Below are 24,276 nucleotides of genomic sequence, written 5' to 3' on the forward strand. Positions count from 1 at the left end.
AGTCTGAATTACTGCCGGCCATTCGAACCAAGCTCCAGCTTTGTTTGTACAGGGCCTGAATGGCTCGTATCAAAGAGCCATGTACCCCGTACTCCCGAAGCACCTCCCACAGAATACCCCGGGGAACACAGTCGATGCCTTCTCCAGATCCACAAAGCACATGTGGACTGGTTGGGCAAACTCCCATGAGCCCATCAGAATCCTGGAGAGGGTGAAGAGTTGGTCCAGTGTTCCACGACCAGGGCGGAACCCGCGCTACTCCCCCTGAATCCGAGGTTCGACTGTAAGCCGGACTCTCTTCTCCAGGACCCCTGCATAACCTTACCAGGGAGGCTGAGGAGTGTGATTCCCCTGTAGTTGGAACACACCCTCCGGTCCCCTTTTTTAAAAAGAGGCACCACCACCCCAGTCTGCCAATCCAGTGGCACCGCCCCAGATGTCCACGCAATGTTGAAAAGGCATGTCAGCCAAGACAGCCCCACAACATCCAGAGCCCCGAGGAACTACGGACGGATCTCATCCACCCCTGGAGCCCTGCCTCCAAGGAGCTTTTTAACTACCTTAATGACTTTGGCCTCAGTAATGGACGATCCTATTCCCGTGTCTCCAGACTCTGCCTCCTCACTGGAGAACGTGTCGGTGGGATTGAGAAAGTCCTCAAAGTATTCCTTCCACCACCCAATGACATCTTCAGTCAGAGTCAGCAGCACACCATCTCCATTATATACAGTGCTAGTGGCATACTGCTTTCCCCTTCTGAGTCGCCTGACAGTTTGCCAGAATCTTTTCGGAGCCAACTTAAAGTCACTTTCGAAGGCCTCACCAAACTCCTCCCACACCCGGGTTTTTGCCTTGGTGACGACTGAAGCCACAGATCGCTTGGCCTGTCGATACCTGCCAGCTGCTTCTGGTGTCCCACAGGCCAACCATGCCCGGTAGGACTCCTTCTTCAGCTTGACGGCGTCTCTCACCAGGTTCGAGGATTACTGCCCCGACAGGCACCAACTACCTTATGGCCACAGCTACAGTCAGCCACTTCAACAATGGAGGAGCGAAACATGGCCCATTTGAGTCAATTTCCCCCACCTCCCCTGATATCTGGTCAAAGTTCTGACGGAGGTGTGAGTTGAAGATCAATCTCATCTTCTGCCAGACGTTCCCAGCAAACCCTCACTATACGTTTGGGTTTGCCTGGTCTGACTGGCATCTTCCCCCACCACCTGATCCAACTTACCACCAGGTGGTGATCAGTTGACAGCTCAGCTCCTCTCTTTACCCGTGTGTCCAAAACACATGGCCGCAAGTCCGATGACACGACTACAAAGTCAATCATTGAACTGCGGCCTAGGGTGTGCTGGTGCCATGTGCACTTATGGACATTCTTGTGTTCAAACATGGTGTTCGTGATGCGACAAACTGTGGTTTGTCAAGTCCAAAAACTGAACACCACTCAAGTTCAGATCAGAGAGACCAGTCTTCCCAATCACACCACTTCAGGTCACATTGTCATTGCCCATGTGAGCATTGAAGTCCCCCAGTAGGACAATAGAGTCTCCAGGAGAAGCACTTTCAAGCATCCTTCCCAAGGACTCTAAGAAGGCTGGGTACTCTGAACTGCTGTTCGATGCATAAGCACAGACAGCAGTCAGGACCCATTCCCCAACCCGAAGGCGTTTGGAAGCTACCCTCTCGTCCACCAGAGAAAACCCCAACATACAGGCGCAGAGTCGAGGGGCTATGAGAAAGCCAATCACACCACTTCAGGTCACATTGTCATTGCCCATGTGAGCATTGAAGTCCCCCAGTAGGACAATAGAGTCTCCAGGAGAAGCACTTTCAAGCATCCTTCCCAAGGACTCTAAGAAGGCTGGGTACTCTGAACTGCTGTTCGATGCATAAGCACAGACAGCAGTCAGGACCCGTTCCCCAACCCGAAGGCATTTGGAAGCTACCCTCTCGTCCACCAGAGAAAACCCCAACATACAGGCACAGAGTCGAGGGGCTATGAGAAAGCCGACACCTGCCCGTCGCCTCTCACCATGGGCAACCCCAGAAAAGAAAAAGTCCAGCCCCTCTCAAGGAGATTGGACCCAGAGCCCAAACTGTGTGTTGAGGTGAGCCCAACTATATCTAGCCGGTATCTCTCAACCTTGCGCACTAACTCAGGCTCCTTCCCCACCAGTGAGGTAACATTCCAAGTTCCAAAAGCCAGTTTCAGCAACCGAGGATCAGAACGCCAAGGCCCACGCCTTCGGACACTGCCCGATCCACAACGCACCGAACCCCTACTACTGCCCCTCCCATTGGTGGTGGGTCGATGGGAGGGGGGGACTCATGTAACCCCTTCAGGCTGGGCCCGGCCGGGCACCATGAGTAAATGCCCGGCCACCAGACGCTCGCTGGAGAGCCCCTCCCCCAGGCCTGGCTCCAGGGTGGGGCCCCAGTAACCCTGTTCCGGGCAGGGTACACAAGTCCTGTTTTTAAATTATTTTCATAGGGGGAATTTGACCAGTTTGCCATCAGAGACCCTACCAGGAGCTTTTGCTCCAGACAACATAGCTCCTAGGATCATTCAAGCATGCAAACCCCTCCACCACGATAAGGTGTTGATCCATGGAGAGGTAAATAATTCATTTCGAGCATATTACCAGACCCTGTACAGTTCAGAATACTCACATATATCGCAACAAATGCAGTCACAATTTCTTAACATTCTACAGTTCTCTACATTGGATGAAGTTGGTTCTGCTTCTTTGGAACATGAATGGCTGAGCAGGACACGAGAACCCCTGGTGGAACAGGAGAATGGAGAGATCATTTCCAACCTTGTTTCCAAAAAAGTTGGGATGCTGTACAAAATGTAAATAAAAACAAAATGCAATGATGTGCAAATCATTTAAACTCCATCCTTCATTGACAGTAGAACAAAGACAACATATCAAATGAAAAATGTGAGCTTTTTCAAAGGTATTTGCTCATTTTGAACAACTCCAAGTGTTGGGACAGAGAAACAAAAGGCTGATAAAACTGTGAAATGGTAAAAAACTAACCTGGTGGTTGAAAGGCATCAGGTCAGTAACATGACTGGGCGTAGAACATCATCTCAGAGAGGAAGAGTCTTTCAGAAGTAAAGATGAGGAGGTTCTCCACTCTGTGAAAGACTGCACCATCAAATAGAGCTACAGCTCAAGAACCTTTCTCCATATAAAAGAACTTCTGCTTTTCATCATCTGCTGTAAATAATAACATTAAAAGACTCAGAGAATCTGGGTCTCTGTGTGAGGGAGGAGACCTAAAACCAGGATTTGCTGGCTGTGACCTTTGGGCCCTCAGATGGCACTGCATTAAAAACAGACATGAATCTGTAGAGGAGGTCACTGCAGGGGCTCAGGGACTGTTTACACCTAGGGTCAGTTGATGGGGATCGTATCCCAGCAGTCACTGGGCGGAAAGCAGAAAACACCCTGGACAAAGAATAAATGCAGTAACTAAAGGTTTAAAGATGTTTGTGACGTGTTCACTACAAATCAGTGTCCACTGCACTGATATCACAGTAGCAGTTTATTTATAGAGTCACACGGACGCGTCTCAGTATCAGTTTATTTATAGAGTCACACGGACACGTCTCAGTATCATTCAGCTGTCCCCAAAGTTTAGTTTCTTCCTTTGCGCATGTGTGGATGGCGCTCCAGTAGACGGGGACTTCTGTCTGAGTATGACCCACTAGACGAAGATTCCTCGCCGTGACCTTCAAGAATATCCAGCGCTAAAAAACACAGTAAGTGAAACCGAAAGTAACACAGGACGTTTATAGTGGCCACAGGAAAACTGTGATAATATGGGTAGGAGCACTGGTTAAGACTCTTTCTGTGACATTGGCAGTCGAGTAACTCTCGTCTTGAAGATGCAGAAAGGAAAACACACCCAGGTACATGACATTTACATTTACATTTACATACCCTGTTATATTTACCCTCACGCTAAAGCATCACTTGTAGTAAGAAGGAAATCATGTTAAGTCCGGTTCCACTTCCACATCTGCAGAGTCGTTTAATTATTTGAAAATATTTGTTCTTAACCTTTTGCTAAATGTCACCCTGTTCAGCTTCCAGCCATAAGGCACCTGTAAAAAGCTGCCGGTTACAAGATTCCTTGAATGCCCACAGATTGAATGTTAATAAATATTTGGAATAAGTTGTTTATGGCTTTTAAAATGAGATGTAAAGTTGTTCTGCAGGTTAATTATAGCTTTAAGTTCTGTCAGTGGTTCAAACTTTAATGAATAGTTTTCATTATATAGCACTTTAAAGCTGTAGTTGTCCTGCGTGTTGTGCACATAAACAAAACATCTAACAACATATTTTGTGATAAAGAAAGTGGCGTCTCTCAGGCTTAGTGTCATGGTCAATTTCCAGATCAACTGTCCAGTGGTTGTGTTTAAAAAGAATATTTCACCCATTATTGTTTCCTGCCGATCAGAAATAAATGGGCAGAAATCACTTCCTCAGAGCTCCATCTCAGCGGGTTAGTCCAGCAGTCTGTGTGTCCAGGCTTCCTCAGAGCTCCGTCTCAGCGGGTTAGTCCGGCAGTCTGTGTGTCCAGGCTTCCTCAGAGCTCCGTCTCAGCGGGTTAGTCCGGCAGTCTGTGTGTCCAGGCTTCCTCAGAGCTCCGTCTCTTTCCCGATTTTGCCAAATCCAGTAATCTGTACAACAAGGGAATCTGCAGGTTCCTGATGATGTTTGTATGGAGCTGAACTGCAGAGTCAGATGGTCTTATTCCTGGGGAGATACAGCTGGATGTAGTAATCAAACACAGCGGCTCTGTCTGAAAATCACCTGCTGAGGTCAAAACCCGCTCATATTTCACTGACCTTCACTTTCCAGGCTTGCGCTCTATTCTGACCATGGACGGGAAAAATAAGAGCTGAGAGATTTTTCACAGATCAGTCTGAACAGTTTGAACCTGGGTTCTTCATCTGAGAGCTCGACTGACATTCTGAGCTTTACAAAATAAAACCCTGATGTGGAATATTGGCAGATTTTCAGTCCTGACCTGAATCCCATCTCAAAGCTTAAACGGTCAGTTCCTGCTCTAAAACTATCCAATGTAGCCCAATTAGATCAATTCTGCACAGAAGAGTGAGCCGGAATTCCTCCACAGTGATGTAAAAGACTCATAGCAAGTTATTGCAGTTGTTTGATTGCAGTTGTTACTGCCAAGTGTGGCACAGCCAGTTATTAGGGTGCAATTACTTTTTCACATGGGTGATAAAGATTTAGAATAAATCCCCATTTTCAATAAACGGAATGATAATCTGCAGTTTGTGTTCACTCACATTGTCTTTATCTTATATTAAAGGTAGTTTAATATTCTGAAACATTTAAATGTGACAAATTAGCAAAAACAAGAAGAAATCAGGTGAGGGGCAAATACTTTTTCACAGCACTGTATCTGTTACTCTGCTCCTACTTGGCTTATTTTATTTTAGAACACAAGTGAAATTGGCTTTTCATTCATTAGCCTCGTATTCAGATTTCCCATTCCACCTTAAATGGTGTAGCAGCTGCAGACCGCCCCCCCACCCCCACCTCGCTCCCAGAGCCCCCCACAAATCAAAAACTAACATCACCAGCTATGAAGTTTTTATGGTTAAATTAAAAAGTTTGATGATTCTTTTTCTGTGTGGTTGCGCTGTTCTCTGTGTTCAGCATTAATGTCTGCACTAACATGCTGTCATTAAATGGGCTGAACTACCACCAGTTCTGGTTTTCAGTGGTTCAGTGTTGAAATTTCAGTACATTTGCTGAAGAACGCACACTGACCTGTTTAGGACTGGAAGTTAAGAGGTTTAGTGTAAACTTTACTCCTTACACAGTTCACAGAGAGATGTTTAACCTGCACTAGCGGAGTGAACTGTGATCCGTCTCAAGACTCGAAACATTTTCTCATGTAATGTTGTGTTTATTTCCACTTTATTTCCAGCCGTGTATCTGAGTCGTCTCACAGATTTTTTAAGGGTGTGATTATGAATAAAAGTCACTCGGTTACTCGAGTCGTTTTCTAATAAACCTCTTAGTTTCTCTGACTGGAGTCATTTTCTTTATTAATACTTGTACTGAAATGATCAACACAGTAACGGTATTTTTACTCCAGTAGAGATTCTCATTACTCTTTACACACCTGCACATTAGACACATGGGGATATGATAGAAGGTGGAAATAATGGTACCAGTTAAATTACACGACCCTCACACAACAGCAGACTGAAGTCTTTTATGCTGGAGAACACAGAAGCAGAGAGCTGCATATGTGAACAGCTGAAAACTACAGTTTCATTAAACCCTTCAACCTTTAAATGCAGACATTTGTTTGGGTTTCATAGCTCAGGAACCACTTAAAGCTTAGAAACACATCATCACAGTTGGTAGTATGGACCCTTTCTGAATATTGGGCTACTGTGTGTGGAGTAATTCATCTTCATATTATCCAGAACTGGTTCTTCTTCAAGATCTTATGGGGTTTCTCCTTATGAGTCTTGGTTCCTCTCTGTGGTTTTACCTTCATAGGTTGTTATGAATGCATCATTATGAGTAACACCTGTATTTCTTCTGCGCTATTTCTTTATGTAAACATTAACTAAACAGTCTTTTCTCACATGTTTAGTGTTTGTGTAGCTCCTGCTGAAGATTCAAGTAACATAATTGAAAGAAAATGTTTCGTTGGTTGACCTCCAAAAGGCGCAGCTCTGTGGAACACAAGACTCAAGAACGTCAGAGGTGAGATGTGCATGAAGCATAAATGTTCTTACACTGACCACAACTATGAGACTCCACTGCACCTGGATGTGGATCTTAGAAAAGTGAATAGAGAACAGAGACAATCTCAGTGGTCAGAGAAATTGGTCAGGACATGTCACTCACAAAAGTTGGGAAGGTAAATGAACTGCAAAGAAAAACAAAAAATAGTAATTTGTTTTACAGATATTTAATTAAAAACAGCTCAAAGAGGAAATTTAATAATTTTTTTTTGTAAATGTGCAAATATGCAAATTCCAAATTTGGTGCTTTCAACATGTTGCAAAAAAGTAGGGACGGGTCAGTGGAACTCTGGGAAGTTTGTGGAGCGATGGAGCTGCGATGGAGCTGTTTTGGAAATTTACACAGGGTCCGGGGGACAGGGGCACATACCCCCATCACCCGACCCAGGCTGGGGACCTAGGGTAATTAGGTAGGGGGGCTATGACTCGTCTCTCTCCTGGCTCTCTCCAAGCTGGATTAGCGTAGCTCTTATGCCGGCTCTCTTCAGTAACTACTACACTGCAACCTGAGCTTATCTGCACACTTTATATCCGACTAAAGGAACTCGACTTCCACCAGTGACGTACACTTTCCTGTGTCTGTGGCCACATTCAGGAACTTCTTTCTCTGGGAGAGACTCACTTCCCACAACAAGTCCAATACGTTAGACTGAGCCGCACACACAGGTGCAGTTAGGCTGTTATGTTGTTGACTGGAGACGAAATGTTGAGGACTTCATTTAGCAACGGCTAAAAAAGGCAGTTAGAACTGTGACTGAAAAATAAGCAGCCTGTAATAATTCATATGATTATTAAGTGTTTGTTGTAGACAGAGAGGGAAGATGTATTATGGATGGAGGATAGAGCTCAGGGAGGAGCAGATGAGGAGAGAGGAGAGGAAAGTGTTCAGGCAAGAGTCAGAGGAGAAGAGAGGGCAGAGGAAAGAGAGAAAGATGAAGAAAAAAAAACTAAATCAGCTTAATGAGGACTATGGTCGCTGAGTTTAACACTGTTACCCATTGATTTCTGGGTAAAACAGCTTATATAGTATCTAATCTGACAGCCTGATGTGGGAAAATAACCTTTTCTGAAGGTTCAGCACTGACTTTGATTAATACTGTGTCAAAAACACCAAAGAAGAAAATGAAGTTTTAAAGACTTTCAAGCCATAAAATGAAGTCCATTCACAGAAAGCGTGTAATACATGTGTGTCACTCTGACGTGTGTCGGCCAAATGTAGAAGGAAAAAGTAGCAGCTTCCACTTCACCTTCTCCAAAGAGTGTTTAGAGAAATGACTGAGTGTAATAAGAGATGAAGTCACTGTGTGATGGTGGGAGATGCAGTAAAGACTAGGGCTCTTAACAGATGGTTGAATGTGTTTTAGTCACTTTCAGAGTAAGAGACCAGACTCTCCTGAGCCCAGCTGTGTGTCTATGAAGAGTGATGCGTCAATGGATAGAGACATAGACTTCAAACAGGGAGAGTCTTCACCTGAACTGAGGTGAGTACAGTATCATGGATATTTGTTACCCCCCTGAACAGAGGGAGTAAAAGATCACCTGTAAACACCAGTGCAGTTTCCCCATAGATGGCTTTATCTAGAATGAGGAAAAGCCTGTGATCGCCCCCTACTGTCTGGATCGAGGCATAGCCAATCCATCTCAGATCACTATAATAAGAGCTACTGGTAGATTCCCTGTTTAAGAGAAGAGCTGAGCTTTATGTCTGTTAATCCTCTTTATCATGGATTAACCATAATTTTCCTACTTTTTACACATGAATTCTCAAATGGCTCCAGAGTTATGATTTTACCCCAGATGAATTATTCTATTTATAAGCTACTGGGCACCAAATCATGTACCACTATAGTTATTATTAGTACTAATAACGTAGAGTAGATTTACTCTATTATTGTTTTTCTGAGCTGAATTTGGTTTGGACAAGTGAGAAATTTAAAGAAAAAATAAATAAATAAATGAGTGGAGAAACAATCCGTGTGCAGATGCTTCCAGACAGGTGTGCTGGATGATAGAATTAAGTAAATAATATCCCACTGTGCTCTGGGTCATGTATAAAAATGCTGAGCTGACCCATCTGACCTCAGCTTTGGATGTAAATGACTGTGAAAGAGGGTTCATTACTGGACACAGAGCTTCAGTCACAAAGGCTGCTCATCTGGCCAGTGTTTCCATAGAAACAGGGACTACAGTGACATCTGCCTTTAGGTGTCTGGGCTGTGCTGCAGCCTTTACAGTCACCAAATCTCAACCCAGTTGAACAGCTATGGGAGATTTTGGAGCAGTGTGTTAGACAGTGCTCTCCACCTCCAACTGAGGGAATATCTTCTGGAAGAACAATGTTCAATTTAAAACAGTTAATGAATGCATTATATGTGCATTTCTGAATTTATTTGTTTTAATTTTTGTACAAATAACCCGAAACATGTAGAGCATGAAAAGAAAAAACATTAGTAATGAAATCAGCACATGTTTATTATGTGCGTGAGAAACCCTGTTTGGAAAACTGCTGTATTGAACAAACAACTTGTCTGTGTTTACACTGACCGCTTCTCAGTGATTCTATAATACCCTCCCTTAAACCAGAAGATTCCACCCCTACACCACAAGACTCCTCCCCTATATGTCCCCGATTTCTGTTCTGGTGGGGCTTATTTTAAAGTTAATTGACCAAACATTTCTAGCCTAATACTGTTCTAACTGGCACTAACTGGAAGTTCATTTTTGCCGTTTTTTGTTGAGATCCGTTTGAACTATGAACTTATTGATGTGAAAGTCCAAGCTATGGCATTTTGATCCAGGCTATCTGGGGTAAATTTTAGAAATTATAAAGAGACTTTATCCTGTACAAATTGACCAGTTGAATCCCTCACAAATGACATTACCAGACCTCCTCAGTCTAAACTAATCCAATTTAGAGCTTGAGCTTTAGCTTTGGACCACAGTCAATGCGCTCTATGTAGGCTGTATTGAATATTCAGATGTCCTCTTAAGCCACGTTAGCATAAGGCCATACTTTTGTCATCTATATCCAAATAGAAAGGAGATACTGGTAATAAACTGTCTACCTCATCTCTAGAAATTGAAGTCAAGACAGTGTTTAGTAATGCTAACAAACTCTAAATGAAATCCACTGGTCACCGTCGGTTCTACAGCTTGCTTTGTGTTGGTGGGTGGGAATGGGAGGGGGATCCAAAGAGTAAAGATCATTCATTGTTGTACTTCACCTATTTAAGTTGTAGAGGTTCACATATCTTCAGTTTAGACTTATGCAGCTTTAATTTATTTTATCATGGTAGTTTTTACCTGTTGGTCTGTTTAGTGGTTCATGCTGTATAAATATCATATAGATTAATTGTTTTTTTTTTCCTGCTTTTCCATAGCGCCCAAAAGGAGAGAGCAAAGATCACCATGACCCATCTGGATTCCATATTCCAGGTGTGTGTTTGTACATGTATATGCATATAATTGTGGGTAAACTGTGTTTATTTTCTCCTGAGAATCTCACATTAATCTCCAATCAGCCTGTAGTATTAACTACTCCAACACTCCACTACCCCACCGGAAGATCTACACAGCTAACATCACATCACACAGTGTGACTGAGGGCTGTTTCAGGATAGGTTTGTTACAGGGTTAGATCACATCATTCTTTTTTCCTTCTGAGATCTGATACTGATCCCCATCAATACTGCCTGGTCATCTTTAATCAGTGATATCTGTGATTTGGTTAAGAGACCATAGAGACTAATGTTAGTAACAGGTAACTACCTAAGATCTAAAAGCATGTCTACATGATCTAACAGCATGTCAGTGCTGCAAAATATCTTTTGTGTTCTGTGAATCGTCATTTGCCTCCTAAATGTAAATGTGTTAAAACTGGAACTGAATAAAGTGAATAAACTGTAACTAATATAGTAGATGTGTATTAGAGAACATATAACACAGCTAGACAGTATTTTTCAGTTTTTCCAAATACATATTGTCCCATTTTGTTTTGCTTAACTTTCCATAATAAACAATTAAAATAAAATATTTTTAAAAATTGATCAAATATAAAAAAAAATATCCATATCGCAATTAAAAACATTGGTAATTGTAATATAAAGTGTATAACTGTGAAAATTTCAGATAACAGCATGTTGCCTACATTCAGCTCCAGAATCATTGGCAGCCTTCAAGAAAATGAGCTACAGTCAGTATATCATATGAGTCACACGTGCAGTGAGTGACATGTCCAGCATAAAGAAATGGGTCAGCAGCATATTTTAATTTCTACACTGTGATCTGGAACAACAACAGAAACATGTTTTCTTCAGTAACACTTCGCTGGCCTTCTCTGGAGAGAATAATAGCACTGAGCTGTTTTCTGTAATGCTTATCAAAGGTGGAGAACACTTGTTGAGGGGTCTCAGACCATCTCCTCCATGCAGAACGTTTCCACTTCCTTAATGTTCTTCTGTCTTCATTTGTGGACGTCCCTCTTCAATTCACACCACAAGTTTTATAATATATAATATGTAGTAAACTGATGTGATTTGAGTGGCGGCACGGTGGCGTGGTGGGTAGTGCTGTTGCCTCACAGCAAGGAGGGCCGTTGTTCGATTCCCCGGCCGGGCGGCCAAGGTCCTCTCTGTGTGGAGTTTGCATGTTCTCCCTGTGTCTTTGTGGGTTTCCTCCGGGTTCTCTGGTTTCCTCCCACAGTCCAAAGACATGCAGTCAGGCCAATTGGACATGCTAAATTGCCCCTGGGTGTGAGTGACTGCCTGTGTCTGTCTGTCTGCCCTGCAATGGACTGGCGACCTGTCTGGGGTGTATCCTGCCTTCCGCCCAAAGACTGCTGGGATAGGCTCCAGCACCCCCCCGCGACCCTGACGGAGAAGCGGCTTAGAAAATGGATGGATGGATGATGTGATTTGAGCAGTTGGTTGTTTTTATCAAGTGTTTTTATTAAATAAAAAACTCTGCAGACCAGTTTTAAAGTTTCTCAGTGGTCCTGATGTGAGAACCACTGAACTGTGACATGGTGGTGTTTCAGCTGTTCTCTGTTAATGTTTATGTCCAATCAGGAACTGGAGCACAAAGTCATCTCTCTGGTGAAGAATCAGCTGAAGAGGTTCAAGAAGGTGCTAAGTCCAGATTTCTCAGCATGCTCTGAGAGGGAGGTGGAGGGTGAGGTGGATCAGACTGTCAGAGAAGGAACACTGCAGATCACACTGCATGTCCTGAGGAACATGAACCAGAAAGACCTCGCCAGCACACTACAAACCAGTAAGAACTCTGTCCCACTGGAACACTGTGCAGTTCTGGAAAGACTGTATATACAGTGGTGGTCTTTGCATGAGGCTTAGGGTCCCCATGAAAATACAGAGTAGATTTATTGTTCATAATAAATTTATTTATTTTGTTATTTTATTACGTAAAATTATCTCACTGTACTGACAGATGATTTTATTTGTGTCAGGGATTTTTCTTAAAAGAAGTAAAATTATCTGCTCATATAACAAGAAAATATTACTCAATAAAGTTACGTATAACAAGTAAAAATGTCTAAAAATAAGTTAAAATGGAAAAACAAATGTTCTGTTCTGTTCTGTAGTGGCTTCCACTAGTTTAAAAATGTGCCACCAGGGGGCTCCATTCCTGTCAGAATCACTAATTCCACCCCATTGTACATATACTCTCTGTTCTGACACAGTTTCCCTGATACAGAACACATTCCATTATTTCTTTTCCATAATAAAGTTCATTATTTTTATAAGTGACGAGTAAACTGAGCAGAGTAATTTTGGAAAGTTCAAAATAAACAATCTGGAAGGAATTTCTTAAGGACAAAAGAGCAAGAAGATGATCACAATTAATTTAGATAATAAAGGGTTATTTCATTTTGCTGATGGTTCCTAGACAAGAACCACAGAGCACAGTTCAGTTTAATATTGTGCTCCGTGTTAATAGAAGGGCAATGTGTGTTACTGTGTTTGTAGTAAGGATGTCAGACATTAACATGTTTATTGTTATTGTTTATTGTAATAAACTTTTTTCAGAACTGGCTCCTGCTTGTCATCAAAAGTTCAAATCCTCATTGAAGAAGAAATTCCACAGAATTAATGAAGGAATCCCATATCATGGAGGCTCAACACTTCTGAATGAGATCTACACAGAGCTCTACATCACAGAAGGTGGGAGTGGAGAGGTCAATATTGAACATGAGGTGAGACAGATTGAGACAGCGTCCAGGAGACCAGCAACACAGGAGAGACCCATCAAATGCAATGACCTCTTTAAAGACACAGCCGTCAGAACAGTACTGACTAATGGAGTTGCTGGAATTGGAAAAACAGTCTCAGTGCAGAAGTTCATTCTGGACTGGGCTGAAGGAAAAGCTAATCAGGATATCCTCTTCATATTTCCACTTCCTTTTAGGGAGCTGAACTCAGTGAAGAGTAGAAAACTCAGTCTAGTTGATCTTCTTCGTCTCTTTTTCACAGACATAAAACAATTAAAACCAGCAGATTATTATCAGTACAAAGTCTTATTCATCTTTGATGGTCTGGATGAAAGTCGACTTCCTCTAGATTTCCAGAACAATGAGAGCTTGTCTGATGTAACACAGTCAGCCTCAGTGGATGTGCTGCTGACAAACCTCATCAAAGGGAATCTGCTTCCCTCTGCTCTTCTCTGGATCACCTCTCGACCCGCAGCATGTGGTCAGATCCATCCTGAGTGTGTTGACCAGGTAACAGAGGTACGAGGATTCAGTGACCCACAGAAAGAGGAATACTTCAGGAAGAGGATCAGTGACCAGAGTGTGGCCAACAGAGTCATCACACATATAAAGACATCAAGAAGCCTCTACATCATGTGCCACATACCAGCCTTCTGTTGGATTGCAGCCACTGTTCTGGAAAGGATGCTGGGTGAAGCAGAGAGTGGAGAGATCCCCAAGACTCTGACTCAAATGTTCACACAGTTCCTGATCTTTCAGATCAAACACAAAGACCAAAAGTACCATGGAAAATGTGACACTGATCCTCGGCAGACTAGAGAGATGATTCTGGCTCTGGGAAAACTGGCTTTCCAACAGCTGGAGAAAGGCAACCTCATCTTCTATGAGGAAGACCTGAGAGAGTGTGGCATTCATGTCAGAGAAGTGTCTGTGTACTCAGGAGTCTGCACTCAGATCTTCAGAGAGGAGTTAGGGCTGCGCCTGGGGAAGGTGTTCAGCTTTGTCCATCTGAGTGTTCAGGAGTTTCTGGCTTCTTTGTTTGTATTTTTCTCCTTTATTTCTCAGAACAGAAATGTGCTGGAACATCAAACACATTCAAAATCAACAGTGACTGATTTTCTCAAGAGTGCAGTGGACAGAGCTTTACAAAGTGAGAATGGACACCTGGACCTTTTTCTCCGTTTCCTCTTGGGTCTCTCACTGGAGTCCAATCAGACTCTCTTACGAGGCCTGCTGACTCAGACAGGAAGCACTTCTAACTGCAGAGAGGAAACAGTCGAGTACATCAAGGAGAAGCTCAGGGAGAATCTCTCTCCAGAGAAATACATCAACCTATTCCACTGTCTGAATGAACTGAATGACCACTCTCTAGTGCAGGAAGTCCAGACATACCTGAACAGAGGAAACTATCACCGTCTAGATGAAGTCCCCCTCTCTCCTGCTCATTGGTCAGCTCTGGTGTTTGTGTTGTTGACCTCAGAGGAAAAGCTGGACGTATTTGACCTGAGAAAATATGCCCCATCAGAGGAATGTTTTCTGAGGCTTCTGCCAGTTGTTACAGCATCCAGAAAAGCTGTGTGAGTATTTTTATTATTACACATTTTAACGTACTATTTATTTTAAGAGTAATTTTAGGTGTAAAGTATTCCATGATTTTAGTGGAATGCAGTCCAGAAAACCCCTGGTTAACAAGCCCTTACTGAGTTCAAGTGGATGTGTTGGTACAGGAAATCACTACAATGTGCAGGGTTGGGATGTAAAAGTATACAAGTAGAAAGAAATGAGGTTCTGAGATCAGTCCAAGTTACATTTTGAACAGGCAATATTCAGGACACAGTTACCTTTTTAAACTTTTAAGATTTGGAAATCCACCAAATAAAAACATTCAATTTTTAGAAATAACACTATTAATACTTCTTTATGGACTATTTTAAAACCTCAATCAAAGAAGAGAGGACAGAATGAAAGGTGTTACACTGAACATGGTAGAATATTAGAGGCAGAAGGTGGTACAGTATTGGAGCAGATTGAGGAAGTGAGGAAGAGCCTGCTTTGGTTCCTTGATGAGGAGAAAAAAAGTAAAATAAAAAAAATATTTTTTAAAGCTTGTGTTTTTTATTTAGTGGGTTTCCTAAAATGATCTGAAAAGACATCATATATATTGTTCTTGTGGATCTCCTTGTTTATTGATCAGAGCCGTGTATTATGAGGCAGGTGGGTGTCCTGCTCGGGGGGCTGAGGGAGACCAGTGGCTGAAGCAGAAGATGACAGTAGAGGAATAGAAGAGAATTTCAGAACTTCATTAAAGCAGGAAGAAATTATTTAAGAAACATATTAATAGAAGAAAAGTGCCAAACAGCAACAGCGAGGAACAGAAGTACATTACAGCAGCATCTGCTTCATCAAGATATATTTTACATCTAAACATTTTTTGCATTTTTGTAGTGAATTACTGTGAATTCAATAATCAGCCATCACTGCTTTTCCAAAGTGTCCCCTCTAAAGCAGTGCAGGACAGGGGTTCTCCAGTGCCAGGATACGGAGCCACTATACAATTTAAAACTTAACCAATTCAAAAATCGGCTGTTTGTGCCAGTTAATCTGCACCATACCTTTATGTCATCAATTAAACTAAGACAGGGCTACATATAACACCCTATATAGGTGAGTAGAGCCAGACACTGAAGAGCCAACCTTAACTTAACCGTAACTACCACACCTCTCACCTCTGCCACACACACTGACAGTAGATTGTCAATATGGATTCAGTAAAGTTTCATGTTATAAAACTACCACATCTATTCATAAGTTTGCAAAAGGTGAATGCTAGGAAGAAAATGTTCACCTGCCATCTACATACCAGTGTGTTTACACTGTGTAGCCAAAAGTATGAGAACACCTGACCATCTCACCCCTATTAGCTTGTTGGACATCCCATTCTAAAAGCATGGGCATTAATATGGAGTTATACGATTTTTAGTTGCCACATGCTTCAGAACTTGACTGCCCTGCTCTGTGAGTGTTTTGTGTATCTGAGCAGTTGTACAATAGTAGTACTCCTAGTTGACTGGGGCAGATCTACAGGGCAGAAATTTCTTGAACCGACTTGTGGCAATTGTGGCATCCTGAGACAGTGCCAGGTTTAAAGTCACTGAGCTCTTCAGTATGATTTATTCTACTGCCAGTGTTTTTTCTATCTAGACTGCAAAGCTATGTCCTTGATTTTATACACGTTAACAGTGAGTTTGACTGAAACTCCTGAGCTCAGTAACTAGGAGGGGTGTCCACAAACTTTTGTTGATGAAGTGAATATCCTCCCAGCCATGTGGCACGTGATGTAATGATATGGGAAAAACTGCTTTTAAGGTTTAGGTTTAAGGTCTGTTTTTCAATCTTTAGGATAGGACCAATTCAAGCACTTTAAGAATAATACAGTTGTAGAATAAAACAGTTTTACCCAAGATATCAAATTTTATTTTTCATTTACACTGAACACCAAACCCCAGCATATATACAGCAATTCCTTTTCACCTGACTGTGCTGGGTAGCTGTGCCACTCTACGTGAAAATAGGTCACAAAGCCTGTTTCTTGAAGAAATGAATTAAAAATCTGCTGAAAAATTCACTAGAAATAGATTACCGAACATATTGGGTCCTGCAGTGTCCAGTGGGTCTTTCAGTATTTTCTGTAATTAATTAAAACAATTAGTCAATAGGATTTTCCTGAACAGCTCTTTAAAGGCTTTGAATAATCATTGATATAAACGAGTACTCGAATTTACATTCTCCTTAAAATAATAATACGCCTTTCCAAGAATCTGGGACATGTTTGTTAATTAATCAGGCATGGAATATTTCTGTAAATGTTGTATATGACAATAGCTTTTTAGCCTTTATGCTGAGCACTATTAGTCTATACACAGGGGAAAAGCCTCTGTTTGCCTCCTGAATGAAGATGATAGTATGAATATTAAGAAAGTATAAGGTAAAAAAATCTCACCTTTTCTTCAAATTTACTATCAGCACGTCATTATAATATTATGTCATGTCAGTATTATATTAACAAATGTGAGTGAAAGAGCAAAGTGTGACCAGAAGAGACCAAACTAATGGAGGCAAGTCAAACCTCAAGTATTTAAAAAAAAATTTTTTTCAATAACTGTGAAAAAAGATATTGTTCATAATAATCATAATACTAATAATAATATTAATGCTGCTACTACTACTACTACTACTACTAATAATAATAATATAACAATAAAAATTATTATTGATAATATTGTTATTTATAGAGCACTGCTCACACAAGAAGCATCAGAAAATGATTTACAAACAATAAAATTCAAGAACAGTGAAAAACAAAAAGTAAAAAAAAAAAAAATTCTGACAATAATACACTGACCTGCCACTTTATTAGGTACAAGGTAGTAAAAGGTTGGACCACTTTTGCCTTCAGAACTGCTTTCATTCTTCGTGGCAGACTTTCAACAAGGTGTTGGAAACGTTCCTCAGGGATTTTGGTTGGTTATTTGAGTTCCTGTTGCCTTTCTATCATCTGGAACCAGTCTGCCCATTCTCCTCTGATCTCTCACATCAACAAGGCTTTTTCGTCCACACAACTGACCGCTCACTGGGTATTTCCTCTTTTTCGGACCGTTCTCTGTAAACCCTAGAGATGGTTGTGCGTGAAAATCCCAGTAGATCAGCAGTTTCTGAAATACTCAGACCAGCCTGTCTGGCACCAGCAACCACGCAACGTTCAAAGTCCCTTAAATCCCCTTTCTTCCTCTTTCTGATGCTTGGTCAGCACTTCAGCAAGTTGTGTCTCTACATGTCTAAATGCACTGAGTTGCGGTCATGTGATTGGCTGATTAGCTATTTGTGTTAACAAGCAACTGGCCGGTGAGAGTAAATAATCTAGAATCCCCCAGGACCCCCCCCCCCTCACTGTATTTTGCATCTTGGTTGTTTGCAGTTTCACTAAAAATAATATGAATTTTGTCTGATGTTTATATAAAAAAGAAAAATGTGCTGGATTTTGACTGATTAAAAAATCTGTGGCTTTAATATTTGTAATGAGTAATTTGAAGATGAAACTTGGACAGACAAGGATCTGTGCTTGTCTTTCAGTCCATCCTCTACAGTGAATGCAGCAGAACGAATCCTAAAAAAAAATAACCAGAGAGATCAGATCACTCCCGATTAGAAAGAGCTGCACTGACTGCATCTTTCAGGATAGATTTAAAGCTCTGCTACTGGTTTTTAAGGCTCTAAATGAGCTAAAAGCATCACTTACATCACAGAGTCTGTTTATGTTCCAGCATGAGATCTTAGATCTGCAGATACTGACCATCTGCAAACACCTTCAGTAAAATACAGAAAACATGGAGAGACTCTTTCAGAGAGTAAAGCTCAGTGCACAGATTTAACGCCTCTCTTTAACTTGGTGTTTCATTATAATTCTACGTCTTCATTATTTATCTTTTTAATTTATGTTATTGTCTTATATGACTTTACAGCCTTGTTTCTAAAAAAAGTTGAGAACCTGTGCAAAGAGTTAAAAAAAAAAACACACTGATTTGCAGATGATTTAAACCCTATAATTAATTGACAATAGTACAAAGACAACATAGCAAATGAAACTGAGAAATGTTATTGTTTTTAAATATATGCTTGTTTTGAATTTGATGCCAGCAACACATTTCAGAAAAGTTGGGACGGGAGCCTGTTTACCACTGTGCTGCATCACCTCTTCTTTTAACAATATTATGTTAGTGTTTGAGATCTGAGGAGAAACCAGCCATTAGGCGTGTACTTTGATGAATGGTGATGGTTGCGTCAGGAAGGGCATCCGGCGTAAAACTTGTGCGAAAACTATCATGCGGATCACAAATATGTTTGCCAAGGACTGCCTCCGGTGCAAATTGGACTACTGTAGGGCGAAGACCATCAAAGAGGAGTGGAGGAAGGCAGGTTAGAAGGCAGCGAGAGAGAAGGAAAGGCAAGAGTGTGGAGGTTAGAGTAGGCACTCTGAACATAGGGACAATGACTGGTAAAGGCAGAGAGCTTGCAGACATGATGGAGAGAAGGAAGGTAGAGATTTTGTGTGTCCAGGAGACAAGATGGAAAGGAAGCAAGGCCAGGAACATTGAGGTGGATTCAAACTGTTCTATCATGGTGTAGAGAGGAAGAGAAATGGAGTAGGGATAATCCTAAAGCTACAGCTTCTGAAAAGTGTTCTGGATGTAAAGAGAGTGTCAGACAGGATCATGAGCCTGAAGTTGGAGGTTGATGGTGTAATTTTGAATATGGTCAGTTCATATGCACCACAGGGTGGTTGTCAGTTAGAGGAGAAAGAGGAATTTTGGAGTAAGATGGATTTAGTGGAAGATGGTGTCCCTAGAGAGGAGAGATTGGTGAATGGTGCAGACTTCAATGGACATGTCGGTGAAGGGAACAGAGGGGATGAAGAGGTGCTGGGTATGTATGGTGTGAAAGACAGAAATGCGGAAAGTCAGATGGTTGTAGATTTTGCAAAGAGAATGGAAATGGCTGTGGTGAACACATATTTTCACAAGAGGGAAGAACACAGGGTGACATACAAGAGTGGAGGGAGGTGCACACAGGTGGATTATATCCTTAGCAGGAGATGCCACCTAAAGGAGATTGGAGACTGTAAAGTGGTACCAGGGGAAAGTGTAGCAAGGCAGCATAGGGTGGTTGTCTGTAGAATGAGATTAAAAACAAAGAAGAGGAAGAGATTGAAGACAGAGCCAAAGATTAGATGGTGGAAGCTGAAGGAGGAAGTTGGTTGCAGACAGTTCAGGGAAAAATTGCAGCAGGCCCTTAGGGGCAGTGAGGAGCTACCTGAGGACTGGGAAACTACAGCTAAGGTGGTGAGAGAAACTGGCAAAATGTGGTGGGTGTTTTGTCTGGTCAGAGGAAAGAAGACAAGGAAAGTTGGTGGTGGAATGAGGAAGTCCAGGAGAGTATTCAGAAGAAGAAGGCAGCTAAGAAAAAGTGGGATAACCAGAGAGATGAAGGAAGTAGGCAGGAGTACTGTGAGGCTAGTCACATAGTGAAAAGAATGGTGGCAAAGGCAAAGGCTCAGGCCTATGATGAGCTGTATGAGAGGCCGGACAGTAAAGAAGCAGTAAAGGACTTCTATCGTTTGGCTGAACAGAGAGATAGAGCTGGAAAGGATGTACAGCAGGTTAGGTTGATAAAGGATAGAGAGAGAAATGTACTAGTGAGTGAACAGAGAGTGTTGAGTAGATGGAAGGAGTACTTTGAAGAACTAATGAATGAGGAAAACGAGAGAGAGGAGGACAACTGGGGGACAGATAGTGGATCAGGAAGTGCAGAGGATTAGTAAGGTGGAAGTGAGGGCAGCTTTAAAAAGTATGAAGAATGGAAAGGCAGTTGGTCCAGATGACATACCTGTGGAGGTATGTAGGTGTTTAGGAGAGAAGGCAGTGGACTTTTTAACCAGGTTGTTTAACAAAATCCTGGAGAGTGAGAGGATGCCTGATGAGTGGAGAAGCAGTGTATTGGTCCCCATTTTTAAGAACAAGGGTGATGTGCAGAGCTGCAGTAACTACAGAGGTATAAAGTTGATGAGCCACACCATGAAGGTATGGGAAAGAGTTGTTGAAGCAAGGCTAAGGCAAGAGGTCCAGATCAGTGAGCAGCAGTTTGGTTTCATGCCCAGAAAGAGCACCACAGATGCAATTTTTGCATTGAGAATGTTGGTAGAGAAGGACAGAGAAGGTCAGAAGGAGCTACATTGTGTCTTTGTGGATCTAGAGAAGGCATAGAATAGGGTGCCAAGACCGGAACTGTGGTACTGTATGAGGAAGTCAGGTGTAGCTGAAAAGTATGTTAGGGTGGTGCAGGACATGTATGAGGATAGTGAGACAGTGGTGAGGTGTGCTTTTGGAGTGACAACCATCCAGAGCAATGGACAGTGTAGAAAAGAGGTGAAGAACAGGGTGCAGGCAGGATGGAGTGGGTGGAGACGGGTGTCAGGGCTGATGTGTGACAGAAGGATAGCAGCAAGAGTGAAAGATAAGGTTTACAAGACAGTAGTGCGTCCTGCTATGATGTATGGTTTGGAGACTGTGGCTCTGTCTAAAAGACAGGAGGCTGAGCTGGAGGTGGCGGAGATGAAGATGCTGAGATTTTCTTTGGGAGTGACAAGGATGGACAAGATTAGAAATGAGCAGATCAGAGGGACAGTGAAGGTGGAACAGTTTGGAGAAAAAGTCAGAGAGGCCAGGTTGAGATGGTTTGGACATGTGTTGAGGAGCAATAGTGGATATATTGGTCAAAGAATGTTGGAGATGGAGCTGCCGGGTAGAAGGAGAAGAGGTAGACCTCATAGAAGGTTTATGGATGTAGTGAAGGTGGACATGGAGATGGTTGGTGTAAAAGTAGAGGAGGCAGTGGATAGGGCAAGATGGAGGCAGATGATCCGCTGCAGCGACCCCTAAAGGGCGCAGCCGAAAGAAGTCCAATTGGCCTGACTACATGTCTTTGGATTGTGGGAGGAAACCCACACAGACACGGGCAGAACATGCAAACTCCACACAGAGAGGACCCTGGTCATCCGGCAGGGGAATCAAACCTAAGCCCTCCTTGCTGTGAGCGCTACCCACCACGCCACCGTGCAACCTCTTATGATAATGATATAAATGATAAAAGATATATATACATATATCACACAAATAATTGTTTTTAGATCTTCAGCTCGTTTCTCACGTAATAGTGAACTGTGTTTGTGAGTCAGGGAGATGATTTCTGTCAGAATGTCTTTTTTCCTGGTGAGTGTTTTGTAGGTCTGTTTGTATTTTAGGGTGTGATGATATGTATCTGATATCATTTCTGTCACAGGCTGTCTCAGTGTCGTCTCTCAGAGAGAAGCTGTGCAGCTTTGGCCTCAGTTCTCAGCTCAAACTCCTCAAGTCTGAGAGAACTGGATCTGAGTTATAATCGTCTGTGTGATTCAGGAGTGACGCTGCTCTCTGCTGGACTGGAGGATCAACACTGTAAACTGGAGACACTCAGGTATTAATTCATTGTACTTTTCTGCCTCCTTAACATACTTTGCTATTTCTGTGCTTGATGTGTTCATGTGTGTGTGTGTTTGTGTGTTTGAAGGACAGAAAGACAGACATGATGTTTACTTGTAGTAATTTTACTCTTTACTGAAAATATAAGGAGAGCCAGTCTGTTCTAAGCTAACGGCTAACAGTGAGATGTGTTGGGTGTTTATTGACGACTAATTTATTTCACTCATGAACATTTCTTTCCTAGTTAGAATCCAGTTTCTGCTGCAGTGAATCTGAAGGTGTGTAAATTTGCGGTTCTGCAGGCCAATCGTTCCCCAGAGTGCATTTAGGGTGGAGAGGTTCCTGCAGGGCGTTGTAAGGAAAACGTTGTAAAGAAAACATAGTTTTTCAGTTTAGCACTAGTTCACCACGATCAGCATGACAGATAAAAGCTTCTGAGATACGTGTAAGTTCACTGGTCATTTAGGAGCAGATAAAATGGTGATATTTGTAGTGCAGACATGAAAACGTCTGGTTCCTAGAACTATAATGGTGAATAATTTTGACTGTAAATTTCTTTAGAAAGGCTCATTTCACTCCAAACTGCTCTGAATGATTTTTACATCTAAAGTGTTAAATGATTGATTCATTTAGCTGAATGGATGGAGTTCCCCTTTAAAGAGAAAGTGTGAGACTGGTGAATGAGAACTGGATAGATCCTTATTTTACAGAACTAAAGTCAACTAATATTTAATGAAGGTAAATTTGTGGTATTTAGCAGTAATTTTCTGGTACTTACTTTACACATATATCGTTTTTTACATAACACACTACTAATTACTTCCAGCTGCACTTATTCAGAAGTTAAAGGTAAATATGAAGTGTTACTTGTAAATCCTTCATATTTACCTTTTAACTTCAGAGGAGCTGTTGTGAGAAATACCAGGTGTATTTCAGGTTTTAGTGATTCAGCCTTTCAGTACCTTCATGTATTTCACTGCTGTGGGAAAATTCTGGGATCTCCTCCCTTGGCTAGCACGCTCCAGGACTCCATTTCCCATAATTCCAGTCCCGGTCATGTCACCAATTCCTCCAATCACAAGTAACTGCGTTGTTCTCAGTCACCTGATTTCTAGGTCTCTCTCTCTCTTACTCTCTCTCTGTCTCTCTCTCTCTCTCTCTCTTTCTCCTTTTCTCTCTCTCTCTGTCTCTCTTTCTCCCTTTCTCTCTCTGTCTCTCTCCCTTTTTCTCTTTCTCCTTTTCTCTCTCTATCTTTCTCTCTGTCTCTCTCTCTCTCTTTCTCCCTTTCTCTCTCTGTCTCTCTCTCTCTCTCTCTGTCTCCCTCTCTCTCTCTGTCTCTCTCCCTCTCTTTCTCCCTTTCTCTCTCTCGCTCTCCCTCTCTCTCCCTCTCTCTCTTTCTCCCTTTCTCTCTCTCTCGCTCCCTCTCTGTCTCTCTCTGTCTCTTTCTCTCCCCCCCTCTCTGTCTCTCGCTCTAGCTCTGTCTCCCTCTCTCTCTGTCTCTCTCTCTTTCTGACTCCCTCTCTCTTTCTCTCTCTCTCACCCTCTCTCTTTCTCCCTTTCTCTCTCTCTCTCTCTTTCTCTCTCGCTCTCTCTCTGTGTCTCTCTCTCTCTGTCTCTATCTCTCTCTTCCCCTCTCTCTCTCTCTCTCTCTCTCTCTCTCTCTCACTCTCTCTCTGTCTCTCTCGCTCTAGCTCTGTCTCCCTCTCTCTCTGTCTCTCTCTCTCTCTCTGTCTCTCTCGCTCTAGCTCTGTCTCCCTCTCTCTCTGTCTCTCTCTCTGTCTCTCTCTCTCTCTCTGTCTCTCTCTCTCTCTCTCTCTTTCTTTCTCTCTCTTTCTCTCTCGCTCTAGCTCTGTCTCCCTCTCTCTCTCTCTGTCTCTCTCTCTCTCCCTCTCTCTCTCTTTCTGATTCCCTCTCTCTCTCTCCCTCTCTCTCTCGCTCTAGCTCTGTCTCCCTCTCTCTGTCTCTCTGTCTCTCTCTGTCTTTCTGACTCCCTTGCTCTCTCTTTTCCTCTCTCTCTTTCTTTTTCTATGCATGCGCGGGTGTGAGCAGTGGAGCGAGCAGAGCGTGGTGGGACTGAGTGCGTGTAGTTGGCGTTCTGCCAAGTTTCTTTTCTGTTAGTTTGTAACAGTTAGTAGTTACTAGTTACTTTCTGAGGTTGGTTGTGT

At 42.4% G+C, this 24,276-nt stretch overlaps 2 protein-coding genes across 2 annotated transcripts in view; one reads left to right on the top strand and one right to left on the bottom strand.

The window, feature by feature from the left end:
• Window positions 1-24,276, top strand: part of LOC108415618 (protein NLRC5-like) — an 802,877-nt gene that overhangs the window by 759,229 nt on the left and 19,372 nt on the right. Inside the window, 1 exon segment of the mRNA XM_037540830.1 lies at window positions 21,933-22,106. Within this exon segment, the coding sequence (XP_037396727.1) occupies window positions 21,933-22,106 (174 nt within the window).
• Window positions 1-24,276, bottom strand: part of LOC108415395 (NACHT, LRR and PYD domains-containing protein 3-like) — an 843,678-nt gene that overhangs the window by 734,354 nt on the left and 85,048 nt on the right. The gene's annotated exons all lie outside the window — the stretch shown is intronic.

Source organism: Pygocentrus nattereri, chromosome 9, assembly GCF_015220715.1.
Source record: "Pygocentrus nattereri isolate fPygNat1 chromosome 9, fPygNat1.pri, whole genome shotgun sequence".
Taxonomy (NCBI): Eukaryota; Metazoa; Chordata; class Actinopteri; order Characiformes; family Serrasalmidae; genus Pygocentrus; species Pygocentrus nattereri.